Here is an 18146-nt window from a genome sequence, read left to right as displayed (position 1 = left end):
GCTTGAAAATGTATTCAGTCAAATGACTGATGTATTAATCGTTTATTTAAAAAGTTGCAAATTCATTTTCTGTTGATTTACTATTTCATAAATTGTCGGTGGTTGTTTTATTGGCATTATGTAAAAAATCACGTATTCTAAAAATATGTTGAAATACATATTCCATTAATTGATTAAACTCTGCTGAAATATTTTTCAACCCCAATCTTTATTCCTATAAAACAGGCTTCTGTGGTAAACTCATAACATTGCATTATTTTATGTGTTTATTTTTCAATTGTTCAACCTTGAAACAGGGAGAAACCATCACAATTCAGTGGCACAGTTTAGTTTACCAGAAACAGTAGTGCACATTATTATGTGGAAACTGACCCGATGAAGGTCCTGCTCGGTCTAGGATTAGGATCAAGTCTAGGAAGCCATCTTTCTTAAATGTGATTATACTGGCAGGGGGCTGAGTGGTGAGTAACTGCAGTGGAGTAGGGGCCAGTTACTCCACTGAGGGTACACATAAGGCTTAGAGGAGACTGCAGGTTTCAAGTCTATAAAAATTTGCTGGCTCATCTTCCTATGCTTCTGTCAAGGGCAGCAGGAGAGTACAATAATACACCATGGAAAAATATCACATTGAGGGCGCTCCAAACCTGTATAACTTTCTCTTCTTCTTCTCTTTTTTTTCTGTCCTCTTCCTCCTGCTTCCTCTTCAGCTCCATCTCTGCTTTCCTAAAATGTTTGTAGAAAAGGAAAAAAATCGTATACAGCTTACAGTCTCAATCTACCATTACATTTACTAAAACATCTACTGACAATCTTCCCCTCGCCGTCACTTACAGCCTCCTGTCCTCTTCTTCCTGTTTGCGGCGTTGCTCTTCTTTCTCCCTCCTCTTCCTCTCTTTCTCCATCTCCTCCTCGATGTGCTTCAGCCTCTCACTCTCTTCCTCCTCTTGCTTCTTCTTTTGCATGGAGGAGAGAAGCTGCTCTGAGCGTTTCACCAGCCCCTGGTACTCTGTGTCAATCTCTTTCCAGGTCATCACTTTGGCCTAGGGGTCAAGAGAAGGATCAGAACGGCCCAGAAAACCCATCACAAAATCAAGTCCTACTTTTTAATTTTTTATCAAACTGTTGAATCAGTTGCTGGGTTGCTTTGAACACCGTTACGAAAAGGTGTATATCCGGTGAAACTCCCACAGGATGCTTAACTAGCTCCTCTGAGTTTGTTTTAATAACAGTTTACCCAGTGCTACCTTTCCAGGAAATTTTTAGGAGGTGACACTGAGTTCACTCACCCTGACTTGGCACAATCTCCACCATTACCATGGCACAACCTTCCCATGTGGCAAATAAAGGACGACACTGACTGACACTGAGCCTGTCATTTGCAAACCACAGCCGCGATGCTCAATTCCCCGCTATACTTGTCAGACAATCAGGAGGGGTAGAAGAGGTCACCGTATTGTTAAGATTCATTACAGTGAGTCTCTAACAGTTGCACAGGGAGGGAAGATGACAAGGTCTTGTCCCCATTGTATGGAGGCCTGAATGACAGGCTGTGGCATCTCATGCATTATTCACTCAGAGATGCCATGCCATGAGTGATTTCTAAGCGCTCACAGTGCCATGCGTGTCCACAGTGGAGCTACTAATAGGCTAACAGAGGAACATAGGAGAGGTGGAGAGGCTGATTGTGATAGAGGGGAGAGAAAGGGTCAGGAGTCACTGGTGCATCAGTGTCAATCAGGATACCTTGAGGAACTCCAATCATACCTGTTGATTGCATACAGCTGACTACAGAATACAGAATATCAGGGTAATCAACACTGTTGTCTGGGTAGCTTGTGGATGCGTTTGTGATGATTTGCTGTACCTAGAAGGTCCAATAAGGCTGGTGCTTATTGCACAGGGAGAGCTGGGATTTCACTAACCAAGTTTGAGAGTTTAGCACAACAACCGCAGTAAATTAAATTATTAGAGAGGAGAGGTTTTCTTCTTCACCTAGCTCTTCTTTTTATCCTGAGGTGATTGAAAATATTGATTCTGACAGAAAGAATGAGAAAAGGACACAGGGCACTTAAGAAAAGGGATAGTGTACAATAGGATAGGGCTCTTTGTGCAGGGCAGCTATGGGTGTGAAATGCGGAGAAGCATACAAATCTGAATCAGTCATGCTTAAAGCCAGGTATGTGGTCTGAGAAGTGTTCCCTGGATAAACAAAAGCAAAATGTTTCTTCTTCACCCTATTGTTCATATTGCATCATGCCTAAAGCACTTAAAAAACTGTTGACATGAGGAGCTTTAAAATCAGCAGAGCAGTAATTCTTGGGTCTTGTGAAAGATGTGAACACAGTCAGGCCTTCTCAAACACCTATCAATGACTCACCTTTATCTTGGCTAACAGAGCGTCTATGGAGGCGTCCAACTCTTTGACCTGTTTGGCCATCTCCTGTTTGCCCTCCTTCAACACGTTTACCACCTCATTGAACCGTTCCATGTGTTTCTTCAGGTTTTGAACCTTTACCATACCATCGATGCTATGAAAGAAGTGAAAAAAGGAGAAAGGCATTAACAAGTCAGAGCATATGAAGAGTTTAATTCAAAGAAGTGATTAAGCGCAACTGAGGCATTAGTTAATTGCAGTGACATAATTTTCTTTTTTTTTTATTATTAATTTATTTTGAAGAATAAATATGAGTGATTTTAAACCTCCTTTGTAATTGCAGTCTGCATACATATACTGTTTCACTTGGAAATACATTGCATTACACTGTGGTTCCACTTAAAAAACCTTTTTGGCTCTTTTTATTTTATACATTTCATTTCATTTATTTCATTTCATTTAGTCATTTAGCAGACGCTTTTATCCAAAGCGACAGGGACACCTTAGGTACCGTCTTACTTGTTTTAGTTTTAAACCAAAAATAGATACATTGTTAAAAATTTCCAAATGCATCCATACACGTTCTGCCACTGACAATCAAAATCTCATTCTAAAAAACTATCTGAAAACCCATCATCTGGACGGCCGCTTTCACCACAGCCACATTTCCAAATGCAATCCAATACAGAAAGACGTGGTGTTTCCCAAAGCAGTACAGTGAGACATCATTTCTCCACAGATGACTTTCTGGATTGATTTGAACTTCTAAATGCACCGTGTGGGAAAGCCATCAAAACCCACCGAGCATGAATCCGTTTAAATAAAAAGCACACACATAGCGTACAGGGTATAAGAGAGCAAAGGGCACAGACAAACAAAAAGATGGTAAAAATGATGCATGTGTGTGAGGAGGAGCAGGGGGAGACTCACCGTGGCTTATGCTTCTTCTTACACAACCACATGCGGACAGTCTTCTGAATCTTAATACAGGCCAGAGCTCTGTAACTCATTTTGTTCTTAACTGTTAAAGATAAGGGAAAAAACATATTAAATACTTATTTATAAGGGACACATGCACGCACACAACTTGAAATGATTGCACTCTCAATTCTTATATCATTTGGCTACTTGTTCTTAAGGGTATGACAATCCTGCTCTGTGAATACCACAGGTATTTGATACCAAATGTGCCCTTAAATACAATATAAAATGCAATAGCAAACCTTTATTTTGAAAGATAAATATCATAAAGCCATAAGAATGACTGACCTGACCTGTGTTTATGTTCACACACACACTCTCTGTCACTCACACACAAACACATGCACAAATGAAACTGCAATAATAAATTGTGTGGAAGGAAATAAATGACCAGGACCAGAAACATACATTTCCTCAGGTCTCAGGTTATGTAAGAAATGTGTGGTCAAGCAGAGGCAATGGTCTGTTATAACTATAATGTAATTTCATTCAATGCTTTTACGCAAATAAGCTGTAGCCAGTCTGCACTTTGTTAAATGATGCAAATCAATAACTTGGCACAGAGTGTAATGGTTCAAGGATATGCTTTTAAGTACTATTCCATTTTGCTAGTGGCTGCTGCTTTCAAATATGAATGAATGCAAAAGTGTAAAATATGATTTAGTATAGCTATCAGAGCTGCATAATAAACTGTGAGAAAATAGCAAAGGATCTTATATTCCTCCCCTGGAGAATGAAATAGCTTAACTAACAAAAATATGTAGTGCTGATGGAAGTTTTTGCGTAGAAGTGTCTTTCTGCAGTTGATAGAGTTGCTAAGAAGCACTCAGTGAGGTGTGGGTGATTTTCCTCTTTTCAGAAATGGTTTTATCACTAGTCCCACTTCTATTAGAAAAGACAGATTCAGGACAGGTGGCATATGACAGCATGATGACAGATACAAAAAGAGCATCATGCACTGTAACTGAAGCACTGTGATGTATAAAATGGAAGTGAAGTCATGACTTTAATGGTAGGGTCGGTATCTGAAACAGACAAAACCCATAGCAAAACAACATCTGATAATGATTTTATATTTTGTGGACAAATTATCTCAACTAAAATTTACCCAGGTTTAACAAATAATGCCAATTAGAGGAATGATGAAACAAAAAGACAACCCAACTATTTAACATACGTTTGATGACAGACAGGGCGCACCACTGGACTTTCTTCCAGCGGCTACACACCAACCACTTGTTGACTTTCTTCAGCAGCTCAGCAAGGTGGTCTGGATCAGACTTCATGATCTGGTCAAACTCTGCAAACTGATGCACACACACACAGGCACACAGACACAAAGCAACAATCCACCTAAGTCAGGGGATATTTGTGTTCACAAGCGCTGAATATATTGTAATATATTACATATATTGTACATAATAATCTGCAAAATCAAGGTGTAATTCATTTTGTTGACTTAACTGTACCTTTCCAGGACGGAAGAACACTTTGGTCAGGCCAAACTTAAAGTCATTATCATTCAGTCCCAGAGCTTTGAACAGTGCCTACAGAGGAACAAATTCACATTTAATCACACAGCAAGATTATATATGAGGTAAGAATTTAGGGCACTGAACTGTTTATGTTAGTTGAACATTTCCCAAAAGTCTCAGCCAACGTGGCTATAGTCTTTTTTCACTTTGAACAAATTACACAACTAATCAGGCTATAATTTAAACAGATAAGCATTTTATCTAAATCCAACTGCACACTTTGTATTTCTCCAATGAATTGTGTGTGTAATCCCACCTTGCAGAAGAGTCGTGGATTCAGCCGTGTAAGTTTATCTGGCATGTACTGTTTATACATGTTGTAGAGTTCATGGAAGGGGGCTCTGGAGGGGAACCCACCCTGCATCAGGTCCAACACTGACACCATGCCTAATCAAAACAAACACATAAAGAAACAAAAAATGGTTTCGACATACAAATGGTAACCAAAGAGAAACAGGGTTGCTTGAGGAATTACACTACACTACACTGTAAAATGTGTGTACATTTTACTCAGAGCATGTGATATTATGTTTTAATTTAGCACTGTTTAATTTTTTTTTTTTTAAAGCAATATGGAGAAAATGATGTCAATGCTATATATATTATAGTTAGTGGCCAAAGTGTGGGTTCACCATTTGCAAAAAACTGTAAAAGTCATGACAGTGTACAGTGGCGAACACAGACAAAATGCAATAAAATATAGCATAATAAATCAAGTCAAATGCCTTCCAAGACTTTTCATAATTTAACATAATTTAACCTTTGTAAGAAGCAGTGGGACGAAATTTAAATTTACAAATCTTGCATTCTTTAAAGACTAGAGGCTTTCTTTTTTTGTTGAATAAGTCCCATATTCATTTCCAACTCTAAACTTTCATATTAAGACATCAAACTGTATTAAAAATCTATGTTTTGTTTAGGTTCTTAGGTATATGATAATCAGATATTATAAATACAGGATATTTTTATACTATTTTTCAGTATATTTGTCCAGCCCCAACTTAAATTGCTCCACTATCTGTAGAGTTTAACTGGCTGAAGTTATCCTTAGATTTACTCATCTTAAAGACTGAAAATTGTGAATGTGGCAACTTGTACAATACATTTTTTTTTTATACATACTGTTTCAGAACCTACCTGAACACTGCAGCTGTGAGAGAATCAGAGCTCCTTCAAACTGGTGGCTGACCATCTTTAGGTTGGGTTTCACACAGCGGATGAAACTTGAGCCCTGCACACACAAAGATTAATCAGGGAAAATTGATCTGTCTTGTCACGGAATACTTCTCAGTCTGTGCCTGCCGCCTTTTTAATTGGCATCTGAATAAAAACATGTATGCAATTGAGGTGCTGAAATATGTTAACACATTCTAGCACACACTTTTCATTGTGAAAGGCTAATTTATTTTATATTGATTCAAAGCAGGAAAGCAAAAGATTCTTTTCTGCAGAATACACAATGACACTAAGTAAATTTTACTCACAGTGCTACGAAGCTTCTCAAGCAGCAGGTTCAGTTGGGTCTGTGAATGCAAGCAGACAAAAAGAACTGTTTATGATTTGTTTTAAAATGTTTGTCATGAAGGTAGTCAACACAGGAAGGACAAATTAACATGCTTACAGGACATGCTGTGCATGAATGTATGACTTGAACTATTAAATAAATGGTACTTTGAGAAAATCTTAAAGGCAAATTTTAAATAACTACATCTAGTTACACTGGCTATTGGTGCTTTATTGAAACACCCACGTCGTCTTTGTGCTTGAGCCTACGTCTGGTGCATAAGCGATGAAAGGAAGAAGCTACCTTTGTAATAAATGAACCTCAAATCTGTTGAAAAAGATGGTGCAACACATAGAAGTAAGTGATAGATAAAAAAATACAGCAAAATAAGACTGTGTTTAGATTCCTGTTGGAAAATTCTGCTGAAGATTGAGTGCTTCTGACTCACTCTAAACACTTTTGTGAGAAAGAAAGAACCACGTCCATGAGACAGTCAGGCTTTCTCTTATTTTTTTTCTAACTCCTCTCTATTATACCTCAAGCTGACTTTATCCACCAAAAAAGGTTTTCGCAGAGGAAAGAGAAGGAAGACTGGAGGAAACCTAAGACGGGAACCCTGAAGGAGGAGGAGACGGAGGGTTGGGAAGAGGAATGTAAATGAGAAAATTTACAGAGCAGGTCTGGAGACTAGAGGTAGAAAAGAAGGTAAGATAGATAATACAGCATTGTTTACTATTTCACAGCCATTTTCACATTGCACAACTATATCACTGCCTTTTCATAAAGTTCCTGCACAACAAATTCCCTGTTTCCCTGTTTTTTATGCATCAATTGTTTGCACAACAGACTGCAAGTCTCAAATTAGTCCAGTAGGACAAAAAAATAAATATAGGATAAAGCTATTATAATTATAATTTACAGGTCTCTGGCTATGAAATACATTAAAATCCCCCCAAAAATAATGAAAATCCAATTTTCAATATTTATTATAGTAAATTTAAAAAGTAATGATACACTAAAAATGAGCAGCTTTTATTCAGTTCAAGGACTTTGTCTTGACAATCAAAAATGACAAACTTTAACAGCCACACTGACCTTGAACTTGTTGCCAACGCTGATGAAGCTGAGTTTGCCTGCCTTCTGTTTGGAGTCCTTGGTGGTGTTGGAGTTCTCAAACAGCTCTCGGACAAATTTGTCTTTTGATTCACACACTAAGCTCTCCAGAGACATATGGAGGGCATCATTATTCTTCTCCACAAACCGAGTCTGTGGACACACACATGCAAATGCATGCATTTTATACAGATGTACAACATGCAAACACAAATAAAGAACGCCCCGATCCCTGCAGCGAACAACATACATCATAGAAGCAACTTTTTCTGAGTGTAAGGGATGTACTGCTGTGACATTTGCACAAGGATAACAAATGTATTAAGAGCTGTATCCATAAGTCGATTAATCAGTTAGCTTATTGACATAGATTGATCATCATAGGATTGATCACCAGCTATTCTGATAATTGATTAATCATTTAAGGTGTTTTTCATGCCGAAATGCCAAACACTGGAAATCAATTAATCAACTATGAAAATAATAATCAGTTAGAAGCTTAAAATGTGATTATCTTTGCTCCGTTAACTGTTGACTTCTAGTTAGCTTCAACTGCTAGTAACTCCACCGTCCTATGTAACTCATAACCTACGGATTACAAACAGAAGTATTTAGAGACAAATATTCCACAGATATATTGGATTTTGTGAATACCACCCAGCCTGAATAGCCCAACATAATAAGATTTGTGTTAAGACTGACTGTTTCATAGCAGACAGCTCCAGCAAAGTGCCTGATGATGAAGCCCTCGTCATCCCGGAGATTCCTGTGAATGGTCAGCTTTGATTTCCTGGGAACCTAAGTGAGAGAGGAAAAAAGCAAAGCATATTTAATGACAGCGTTAAAACACACATATATTGATTTCACTCTGACCCTGTCCATCACCATCTCTACAGAGGAAACTTGTTTATCCACACTATTGAGGAAATTAGGAGCGCTGGTTTAGAGAATGAAACATTCAGTGGAGAAGTGCAGTGAAATCCAGCAAAAAAAAGGCTAATTCTCACTTTGTACAGGTCAATTTGTAGTCATTCAATATATTTACTTGTGTTAATATAAAAGGAAATAACAACTGCACACTATCAAGATATATATATTATAAATATTATATTCATCTTATCTGGCTCAAGTATTATGAGTATTATTCTTATAATGAAAAAATGACTAAATGTAGAAACCAGCATTTTTAAGCTCCATTAGCTTCATCAGCCAAAAGAAAGTGTAAAAACTGATTTGCAGAAGTGTTAGCATGCAGCATATTCAAGCACTATAGATTAAGATTAATGTCTTTCAACTTATTTAATGCATAGAACAGTATTTATTTGAGTCATAACTCTCACTGCAGTTGACTGTGGTCGCAGCCAGCCACCTCTAATCCTAAGCTTGAACTGGTGTCAAGGCTACATTTCTAAAAGGATTTCATGCTTGCAGAGATGAAGGGTAGTAACAAACAATGACAAAGACAGAGACAGAGGGAGGGAGTGGGACTGTGCGTTATTCACAAAACTGCTGTAACAAACAGGCAGAGTGAAAATTACCACAATGGCAGAACCACTGTGCAGTTACACTGCTCCCTGGTGTCACAAAAAAGCTTAATACACAAAGAAAGAGAAGAATAGCACAATACTTGCGAGAAAAAAAAGACAAAAGGAGAGAAACAATAAGAAACACAGTGAAAGAAGAGAGAGGGAGAGTGAGGGAAAGAGAGCACAGCGATGAGGTCTGACCGTCAGTCTGAAGTGGTCTTTATGTTTGCTGTGAACAGCCAGTGCAAAGTGTTGGTCGCTGGGCTGAGGAAGCCGGTTCTCTTCATCCAAAATGTCCAGGATTCCCACCAGCTTTGCTTCAACAAGGTCTGCAAACAACAAATATTTATCTATCAACCAAAAGATTACGATTTGTGTTTATATACAGCACTAGAATGTATGTTGAGACATAGGTAGCAGGACATGACATGTTGAGAACTTATCATATCCAAGTTGGTAATATTTCCACTCCAAGTTTCATTGAACGTTTAAAAACATTTTTAGGGACAACCACAAAACCCATGAATCTTAACCCAAGTATTTGAGGAAGGTGTGAGGGGACAGCAGCAGCTATTATGATACAGAAGTTACAAAATCATTCAACATTCAGTTTCGAAAAATGAGATTTATTGGAAATTTCCATTTTTTACTGTTTCTCAGTGTGAATACTCAAAGCACAAAACATGCTCATCAGGATGCTTATTTAGCCACATATCTGAATTATTCATACGGCGTGCTGTTTGGAATATAATCTAATAGCCAAGGACCCCAGAAAAAATTTGCATGAACAAGCACCTGTGCATAAATCCTGAAGACTGATGAGTGAATTAATGGCCAACCCAAACGGTCATTTGCAAGTCGTAAATGTTATTCACGCTTGTCAGTTAACCTCGCACCTGAATAATCATAGCCTTTGAAATACAAATCAAACTGCTTCACCTTGATAGACTGACTACTTCATCCCATTGATTTGAGGATTTATTCGAGGACAGAGACAACAAAGACGAGGGGGTGTTAGCAAAAAAGCAGCTATAAAACCCACAAATACTCATTACGCTTGTTCCCCTCAGACCCATGGATATGCCAGCTTCTTCGATAATGAGAAGTCGGCATTTTTGTCTCCCTGACAGGTGTATTTTCACTGCTCTGACGCCACGTGGGTGAGCTGATGTTACATTTGAACCAACCTCAGTACATTTGTGGTATGTGGATTCTACAGACAGCCACATCTCGTCAGTACAATTTGTGTATTGCAGCACAGGCCCTCAAAGGCAACGCTTCATCTTAATGATGTCCCTGAATGTCACTCCATGGACCTGTTTCTACTTCCAAAGATGACCCAAAGTACAAGATACATGAAGATATCAATACACATACTCCTACACAAGTACACCTCTGATTTTGATCATTTGAAACCAGCTCAAGCCAGCCATCTTATCACCTTTAGAAGGAGATATGTTCAAAGTGCTGCATTGCATCTTGTTTTGAAGTATGTGCTGCCTTGAAACTTTTTCCTTGACAACAGTGACATTTTTCAGGGAAATCGTGAACTTTTGAAAAGTGAGTGTCCACACAAAGAAGTGATGAATAATAAAATGACTACACACAGTTTGAGGCTCAACAGGGTTTGGGGAGGAGATATGTCACATGGAAACTTACCTATGCAGTCCTGGTTGTCAACATAATGCACCTCATTCACTCCCAGCCCTTCCCTTTGATACAGCTCTTGCTCCTACACAAACATGTCCAGAAAAAAAATCCACACCAAGAAATAACATTTGGAAAACGGTTTACATTTTTGCTAGAATATTGCATACCTCAAAAAAACAAACACAAAACATCAAACCCACAACACACGATTCAGATAATGAGACAGAAGCTTAAACTAGAATTGCTGTACATTAATTGGAAGCCTTGGAAGAGAATAGCGTTAAGAGATCACAGGAGAGAAACAAGCCTCATCATGTCCCTTGAGAAATTAGCATTCTAATGAGAGAGCGCACAGGAGAGATGTAGGGAAAATACACAGAGAGAAAGACAGAGGAGCTTAGTGTGTCAACCACTTCCTCCTGGCTAGAGAGAGAGTCGGTAAGTTTGGCTTGTGAGTGACATGACATGGCAGGTTTCCCAGGATAACAGAGGTAAACCACACTGAATCACCTTAATCCACATGCCGCTCACCCACCTCTTTGAGAATACGCTCGTTGAAGAACTGCTGCAGTTTCTCGTTGCAGTAATTGATACAGAACTGCTCAAAGCTGTTGTGCTCAAAATACTCTAAGAGAAGGAATAAACAGAAGACACAGAAAAAAGCATATTGTTTAATTAATTCTGAAATGAAAAATTTTGCAAAGCCTGTGTTAATTATGGCGGTTAAGGAAATTAATTCTCAAGCAGAAGCCCTGGTAATAAGTGTGTATGCATCAGGAAACATGCTGTACAGAGAAGTGTCTTTAGACTGAATTATAAACAAACCAATGAAAAAAACTGCCACTGAGACAGTAACAAAATATAGAGCATCTGGAAAACTACACATTTTTAGTTTTCCCATTATGTTATGATGGCCTAAATCTACACATTGTGCTAAGATTAATTGAAATGTCCATGTTTTGTAGAAGACTAACTGCATTTTATTACCAAACCCAGCGATGTCCAGCACCCCGATGAAGTTGGAGGAAGTCTCGAAGGGGAAACACTGGTTTACTCGTTTGACCACATGATCGAAGAGGCGGCTGTACACTGCCTTGGCCAGGGCATCGCGGGCATTGTTTGCCTGTTCCACCTTTAGAGGCACTCTGGAGGGACACACAAAGTGGGGCAGTGAGGGACAGCCCAAAACTGGGACATGCCAAGTCTCCTATTAAATCGTCTCTTTTATTTTTTTTAAAACCCAATTTATGTGTGACAGCAAAAGTTTAGCTGCACTAATGTGACACATTTTTCTGCACAGTGCCATTCCCCTTTTGATCTTTATAGTCAAGCTAGGTAATCATTTTAAAATGAGGGTTTTGAAGCCAAAGAGAAGTTATTAAAACTAAGATATGGGACAGTCCACGTATCATGACTCTCATAAGAAAAGACTAGCTTTTCTCTGTTTCACTATGCCATGAGTTAAATGCAGGAAGTCTTAGAAAAACACATGAGACCCCTACAATTAATCTCACTGACAGGCATTTTTATCAGTTACAATGTTTCATATGCCCACTAGTTAGAGACTCAGTCATCCCTGATACCATCGTGTCCACCACCCCCTCTGATACCCTCAACCTCCCAGGGGTAGAGTGGATCTGTCTGGGGCTTAATGACAAAGCCAGGAGCCCTTAGCTCCACCTGCTCCCCAGACACCAGGTCTTTACTGTACTGCTGCCATGCTCGCCTGCCTCCTCAGATATGGGCTGCATTATTTATGTGGAGAAAACACTTCCAGGCCAGGCTAGCATCTGGCCCTCCTGAAATATTAATCTTGCAAACCTGCCCCATCACTCAGACACCACATCACCACCAAACTACACAGTAGCAGTGCCAGTACTGAACCATATTCTCCTCTGAGCTTGTTCTTTTAACCTGTGAGAAAGCACCATAGAATCATGCAGCGGTACAAAAATGTTTTACTGTGTCACTTGGACACTGAAGATGAGCAGCTGGCACTGGCATTTAAGGCACATTCTCACAGAGCGCTTTCTTGCATAAAATAATCAGGTCTATCATATACTCTCTTATACTAAGACCATAAAAGAACAGGCTTAATTCAGTGTCAGGATTTAATCTAATCATTTTGCACAATAAAGACATCTTAATACTTTGCAGACTAGTACAGATAAATACAGCAACTGCCGACCCAGTGCCTGTGCCTTAAATTCCAGTTGGTTAATCTCTGTCTAAGGATTATTAGCTATTTTTAGATCCATCATGGACTCACTGCCTTCACTCAGTTCAGTTCAGTTGATAGATTTATTTGTCAGTAAACAATGGGAGTGGCTTATGGAAAAATGCTAAGAAAATCTAGATAATCTTCCCCATAAAAACATTACTGAAAGAAGCTTTAAAGAATCTCAGATCTAAACAGCTGAAGACCGCAGTTCTTACTTGATAACTGTTCCTTTGGCGCCCCCTGCTGTAGTGAGCATGACCCTTGTAGTGAGGCTGACACGCAGATCGTCCTGGTCCAGACCAAGCAGATCAGCGCAGTACTCCAGAGTCTGACCTGACTGATTTTTTAGGACACAACCACCTGAAACATACAGTAAGATAAACAATCCTTAAAACTCTCCACCTACAGTTTGTTGCTCTGAACAATGTGCAAGATACTTTTATTTTCTTTCCTTTTATATTCTAACCATTATTTGTTTATTTTTTTTAATTTTATTTTGTTTTTTATTTTTTATTTTTGTAATTATTTTTCTTCCTGTGGGTTTTAAGGGAAGTCATTACATAAATATTTTATTTCATCTCACCATGAGCTGTAACCAGCTTTGTGCCAATTTGATGTAATAAAGATAAGATCCCTGAGTCTAGGAGTAGTGAATCTATACTTTCAAAACCATGATTAAATTAAGATTGTTGTAACCATATTACACTATTGCACAAGTTGTACATACCTTTTTATTTACAAAGTGATCAAGTAAACAATTGGTAAGCAGTGGCACCTTCCACAGGCAGAGGTCTAATGTATATGTGAAAGGGAAATTTAGCAGTGGTCATCCATTGTATTGAGGAAAGTGTTGAAAACTGTACCCAAAAAAAAGTTGAAGTTCCTTATTTAATCGACAGAGACACTGACTGTGCAGACAGAAAGATAAAGAAGGAAGAAGAAAGGAGAGGGAGAGATAATGGTTGCCAGAGTAACAGAGGTCTTATTTATCACCACTTGAGACGGCATTGTGGTGACATCCAAGGACACGGGTCTGGTCTTCAAAAATGTATGCTGATTTAATAACACAAAATTGTAGAAATCTAGGCGCTGACAATTACTGAAAAAGCTGAACTGATAACAACTTGGAACCTCTGATGGTTATTTCAGAGAAAAATCCTATGGCATGGAGGACATTAAGGATTTTTGGCAGCAGAATAGCTGGAAAAAACAGATGACCTTGGTTATCTGCATGAATAGTGATAATCCTGTGCCCGAAAAGACAAACAACAACACTACTTGAAAAAAAAAAAGCGAAACAAAAGTGCACTGAAAAAATACTGCTGCAGTGCAAGTTCTCAGGAAATGTTGTCTCTACCAAAATAATCTCACACATTATCCTAAAAATGTTGCACACATTTTTAATCACATCATCTGCCTCACCTGAGGAGCTCCCTGTTTCTTCAAAGTCAATGTTGCCCAGATGCAGAACACCAGCAACCACCCTGAACAGGTCCAGCTTCTCAGTGTCATCCAGGCCAATCTTCTTCATGGCCACACACATCCTGTTGAAGTCGCCCTGGTCGTCAAGAAGAGGGTCCTTCAGAGCACCAACCTTGAGATGCTGCAAAAGAAACTTAAGACTTAGAAACAGTAGAAAAAAGGTCAATGTGTAAGAGTTCACAATAGATGCAGTCCATAAATATCAATATGTATGTTTTGTTTTAAGAGTAAAAGTAAATTGGATTCTACCAGGCCACCACTTGGCCACACTAAACTAGAAAAGCCACAAGTTAGAGATCAACAAACCAAAAATATTTTACAGTAATGTGTTAAAACAGCCTCCACCAGCAGCACACAGCAAGCACACCATACTATAATTTAAGGCTGCTCTGCTACAGTGGCCTTGTCTCAAAATGTCTTGACAACTAATGTAATTATACTTTAAAAGAAAAGACAGAACCAGTCTTAATATCCCATAGGTGAACAAACAGAGAAACAGGAATGCAGCGTAATCTTAACAAAGGCTGCACAATTATGACTAAATGTATACTCCTGATTATACTGTAATATAAAAAACCATTCAGTTATTGTATTGATGGGAACAAAATACTTAAACTCCTAAGACAGCAGGTGTGCAAAATAAAATGGCAATCTTTAACTAATATTGATTGTGACTATGGGAAATATACAGTAATTGTGCAGCCCTGCGCTATACAGTATGACTGAAAAAAAGCAGAATAAGCAAACATCCTTTGTATTTTTCTATCAAAGCACCATCCAGCACAAATCCAGGCAGACACATGCAGACAAAGAGGAAGCATGCACTACAAACAGCAGCATGTAAAACCTGACCCACTCAGTGTTTACTTTAAGAAGAATACAGGATAAAGAATAGGGAGCACAAAGCCTTGATAAGAAAAGAAACGTCACCTTATTGTCCTATATACAGTAACAGAGACACGTGGTGGGACAGACAGATGTACAATGACTTGATTAGCAACATGTTAATAACACACAGTGTACTTACATTTTAAAATAAAGCTTCTTACAATTATAAGACAAATATTTTCCAATATTTCAAATTACACATTGTTTTGAAAGATGAATATGAAGCACAGCTGATCCAGTCCCACATAACTGCCTTTGAGCTTCTAAAAACAACATTAGTATGATTACAATATTTAATTTCAAAAGCATGAGGAAGAGAAGAGTGAATTACAGTACAAAAAATCTAAGAATAGAGGTTATGTTTGAACTTTAAAGTAAAATATGATTCAATCATTGCATTTATTTTAATGTACTCAGCTAAATAAACCCATTACGAGTAAATCCATTGACAAAGAACTGAAATCACCTCCTTTGTTTACCACAATTTCACCTGAAACTTTGATTAGCACAAAAGAAGATATTATTCTATCTTAGAAAACAAGAAGCCAAATGAACATGTATAATTAGTCCCTGAGAGAGCAACCTGTCACACTTATTCTTCTAATTGTTTCATGATATTAATTACATGTCTCCTGCAGGCTTTGCAGCCGTAAATAATTCATCAAATACGCAGACCTGAACTAATTTCTTGGCATAAAATATTGTGATTGAACAGTTTCTGCATATCATTTCAGCTTTGTAGCAGACTTTCTTAAATATGGTAAGAGATTTGCTTTCATTCTAGTGCATACTCAAAACAATACTTTATTTCTAAATGATTTATTGCACAGAAGATAACTTAACAGTGTTACATTACAATACATTTTTGCCTTTGTTTCTTGACATAAAAGTGGTAGGCAATATAACTACAAAAATAATGTCAATAATAATCTTATTTTGGGTTGGAGTGATTAAACAAGAACAGGGCGTGACATTACCTCAGGACTCTTGCGATTTTGCATGATTTGTTTATCAGAGTCCTTAGAGGCAAAGTATCTGGTGCATCCTCGGTTCAGGTACTGCAACAGAGAAAAATCATCTTAGAAAACTTGTAAACATAATTAGTATTTTGATAAATTCAGGCACACTGTAAATGCATACTGAGGGTATTTGCATTGATTTCCAGCATCTAGAAGATTTACTCTGCTGTCTTCTAATATTGCTCCACAGCTGACTAGTAGTGAATTGAATGAAGTAATTGCCTCTGTTGATGTGGGTGTCACCTCAGGGACCTGATATAATGACACTATGATAAACATCTGAAGGAACAGCTTGAGCTGCTTGTTGTTCTGTTTTGTAGAGCATGTAGAAGAAAATAACGGCTGGGATAAACACCTTTATGCCCTCTGACTTTGCCCCTGCTGAATTGATAATTGCATTTGAACAGGACAGAATTCAATTGCAAAATATTTTTTTTTTCTGAGGGGAGTTTGATTTCACTTTGGGAGGGCCTTTTGATTCATGTCAAGACATCAATAAAAATAACCTCAAGCGCCATCTAGTGGTCTTCCACAGAACTGCCCACACATGCTTAGCACAAGATAATAGAAGTTGTAAAAAAAAATTGTAAAGCCTGTTTAATTACATTTAAAAAACAGCTTTCAAAATGCTAATTGTTGCTCTCTTTCAAAGACAAGACCATAATCCTCATCTGTCTCATTTTACTCAATACAGTATCATATATGTTCTTATTACGAGAAACATCAACACTCCAGACTTTGGCATCCTTGTAAGCTCACTGACCCTGAAACTGTCTGGAGAGTCCAAGTGCAGCTTCTTCTTGATGTCCTCAGATGCCCCAGCACACAGCCTGTAGAAGATGTGGTAGTTCCTCTCGTCGTTACTCTGCATGCAAATCCTCGACTTCTCTAACAAGTAATGGGAGACAAATCCACCCACGACTGCGTTCTGGTAAAACAAAAGAAAAATCAAGCCTCAAAAGATGACTCTAAAGTTCATGGTCCAAACACAGCAAATTATAGATCAAACTAGAACATCAGGTTATTACCTTGTCATTGAAGTGGATTTCCACAAACTTCCCAAAGCGACTACTGTTATTATTCCGGACTGTCTTTGCATTTCCAAAGGCCTCAAGAAGGGGATTTGCTGAGGTTGAAAATGTGAAAAAAACCCATTAGGGTCACACTGCCCCAAAACACAACATTAATTCATGAGTTTTTAGTTAATTTATATATTACCTTCAACAATTCTCTCATCAATATCTTGACCACTTCCATATGTTGTGGTCAGATATCTATAGTATGGGGATGAAATAAATACAGTGTGAATAAAAAAATAAAAATAAAAATAAAAAAGACACTCACACTGAAAGAGTTTAACAATTACTAAAGTAGTTTTCCCTTATGAAGTGGCTGTGGCCTCTAGACATACGGCTGCACTAACAATAATGTGGTACATCTAGCCTTTTTTCAATTCTCCCAATGAAGTGTCATCATTTCTGCTTTTTTTTCATGGCAGACTGCATCCAGGTTAATGTTGTATCGTTCATACTTTTTGTGGGAGATTTGCAAGGTGCTATCAGTGGCTCACACTGAATGGGAACTTCAACACAATTTGAACACAACCACAAAGGAGAGGACTGAGGGTGAGACTGAAGGGAAGAAGAGGAGAGGATGCAGCATAATTCATGCTGAGTTCATACCTGAGAACAAACTTGGTGTTTTCAGTCTTTCCAGCACCAGATTCACCAGAAACAATGATGGACTGGCTCATCTTTAGAACCTTCATGTCCCTGTAGGCTTTGTCGGCTGGAAAGGAAAAATATCATGGATAACTTAACTTTCCGGCATGATCAGTGTATAACCAGGGATCA

The 18146-nt window shown here is 38.2% G+C and overlaps 1 protein-coding gene across 2 annotated transcripts in view; it reads right to left on the bottom strand.

Annotated features, from left to right (window-relative positions):
* Positions 1–18146, bottom strand: part of myo6b (myosin VIb) — a 38190-nt gene that overhangs the window by 12090 nt on the left and 7954 nt on the right. For both annotated transcript variants that reach the window (XM_071497917.1, XM_071497918.1), the window contains exons 6-27: positions 17976–18081; positions 17512–17567; positions 17322–17419; positions 17057–17221; positions 16252–16332; positions 14327–14507; positions 13120–13264; positions 11671–11828; positions 11219–11310; positions 10693–10765; positions 9235–9362; positions 8210–8305; positions 7490–7660; positions 6375–6413; positions 6028–6121; positions 5147–5277; positions 4825–4902; positions 4533–4662; positions 3305–3395; positions 2378–2528; positions 832–1040; positions 645–723 (exon numbers count right to left, since the gene is read on the bottom strand). In XM_071497917.1, the coding sequence (XP_071354018.1) occupies positions 645–723; positions 832–1040; positions 2378–2528; positions 3305–3395; positions 4533–4662; positions 4825–4902; positions 5147–5277; positions 6028–6121; positions 6375–6413; positions 7490–7660; positions 8210–8305; positions 9235–9362; positions 10693–10765; positions 11219–11310; positions 11671–11828; positions 13120–13264; positions 14327–14507; positions 16252–16332; positions 17057–17221; positions 17322–17419; positions 17512–17567; positions 17976–18081 (2552 nt within the window). The remainder of the gene's footprint in view (positions 1–644; positions 724–831; positions 1041–2377; positions 2529–3304; positions 3396–4532; positions 4663–4824; positions 4903–5146; positions 5278–6027; positions 6122–6374; positions 6414–7489; positions 7661–8209; positions 8306–9234; positions 9363–10692; positions 10766–11218; positions 11311–11670; positions 11829–13119; positions 13265–14326; positions 14508–16251; positions 16333–17056; positions 17222–17321; positions 17420–17511; positions 17568–17975; positions 18082–18146) is intronic.

This window comes from Trachinotus anak, unplaced genomic scaffold, assembly GCF_046630095.1.
Source record: "Trachinotus anak isolate AG129_WGS33_773 ecotype Australia unplaced genomic scaffold, CSIRO_AGI_Tana_v1 ptg000015l, whole genome shotgun sequence".
Classification (NCBI taxonomy): Eukaryota; Metazoa; Chordata; class Actinopteri; order Carangiformes; family Carangidae; genus Trachinotus; species Trachinotus anak.
The sequence above is the reverse complement of the archived record's forward strand: the minus strand, read 5'-3'. Positions and strand labels throughout refer to the sequence as shown.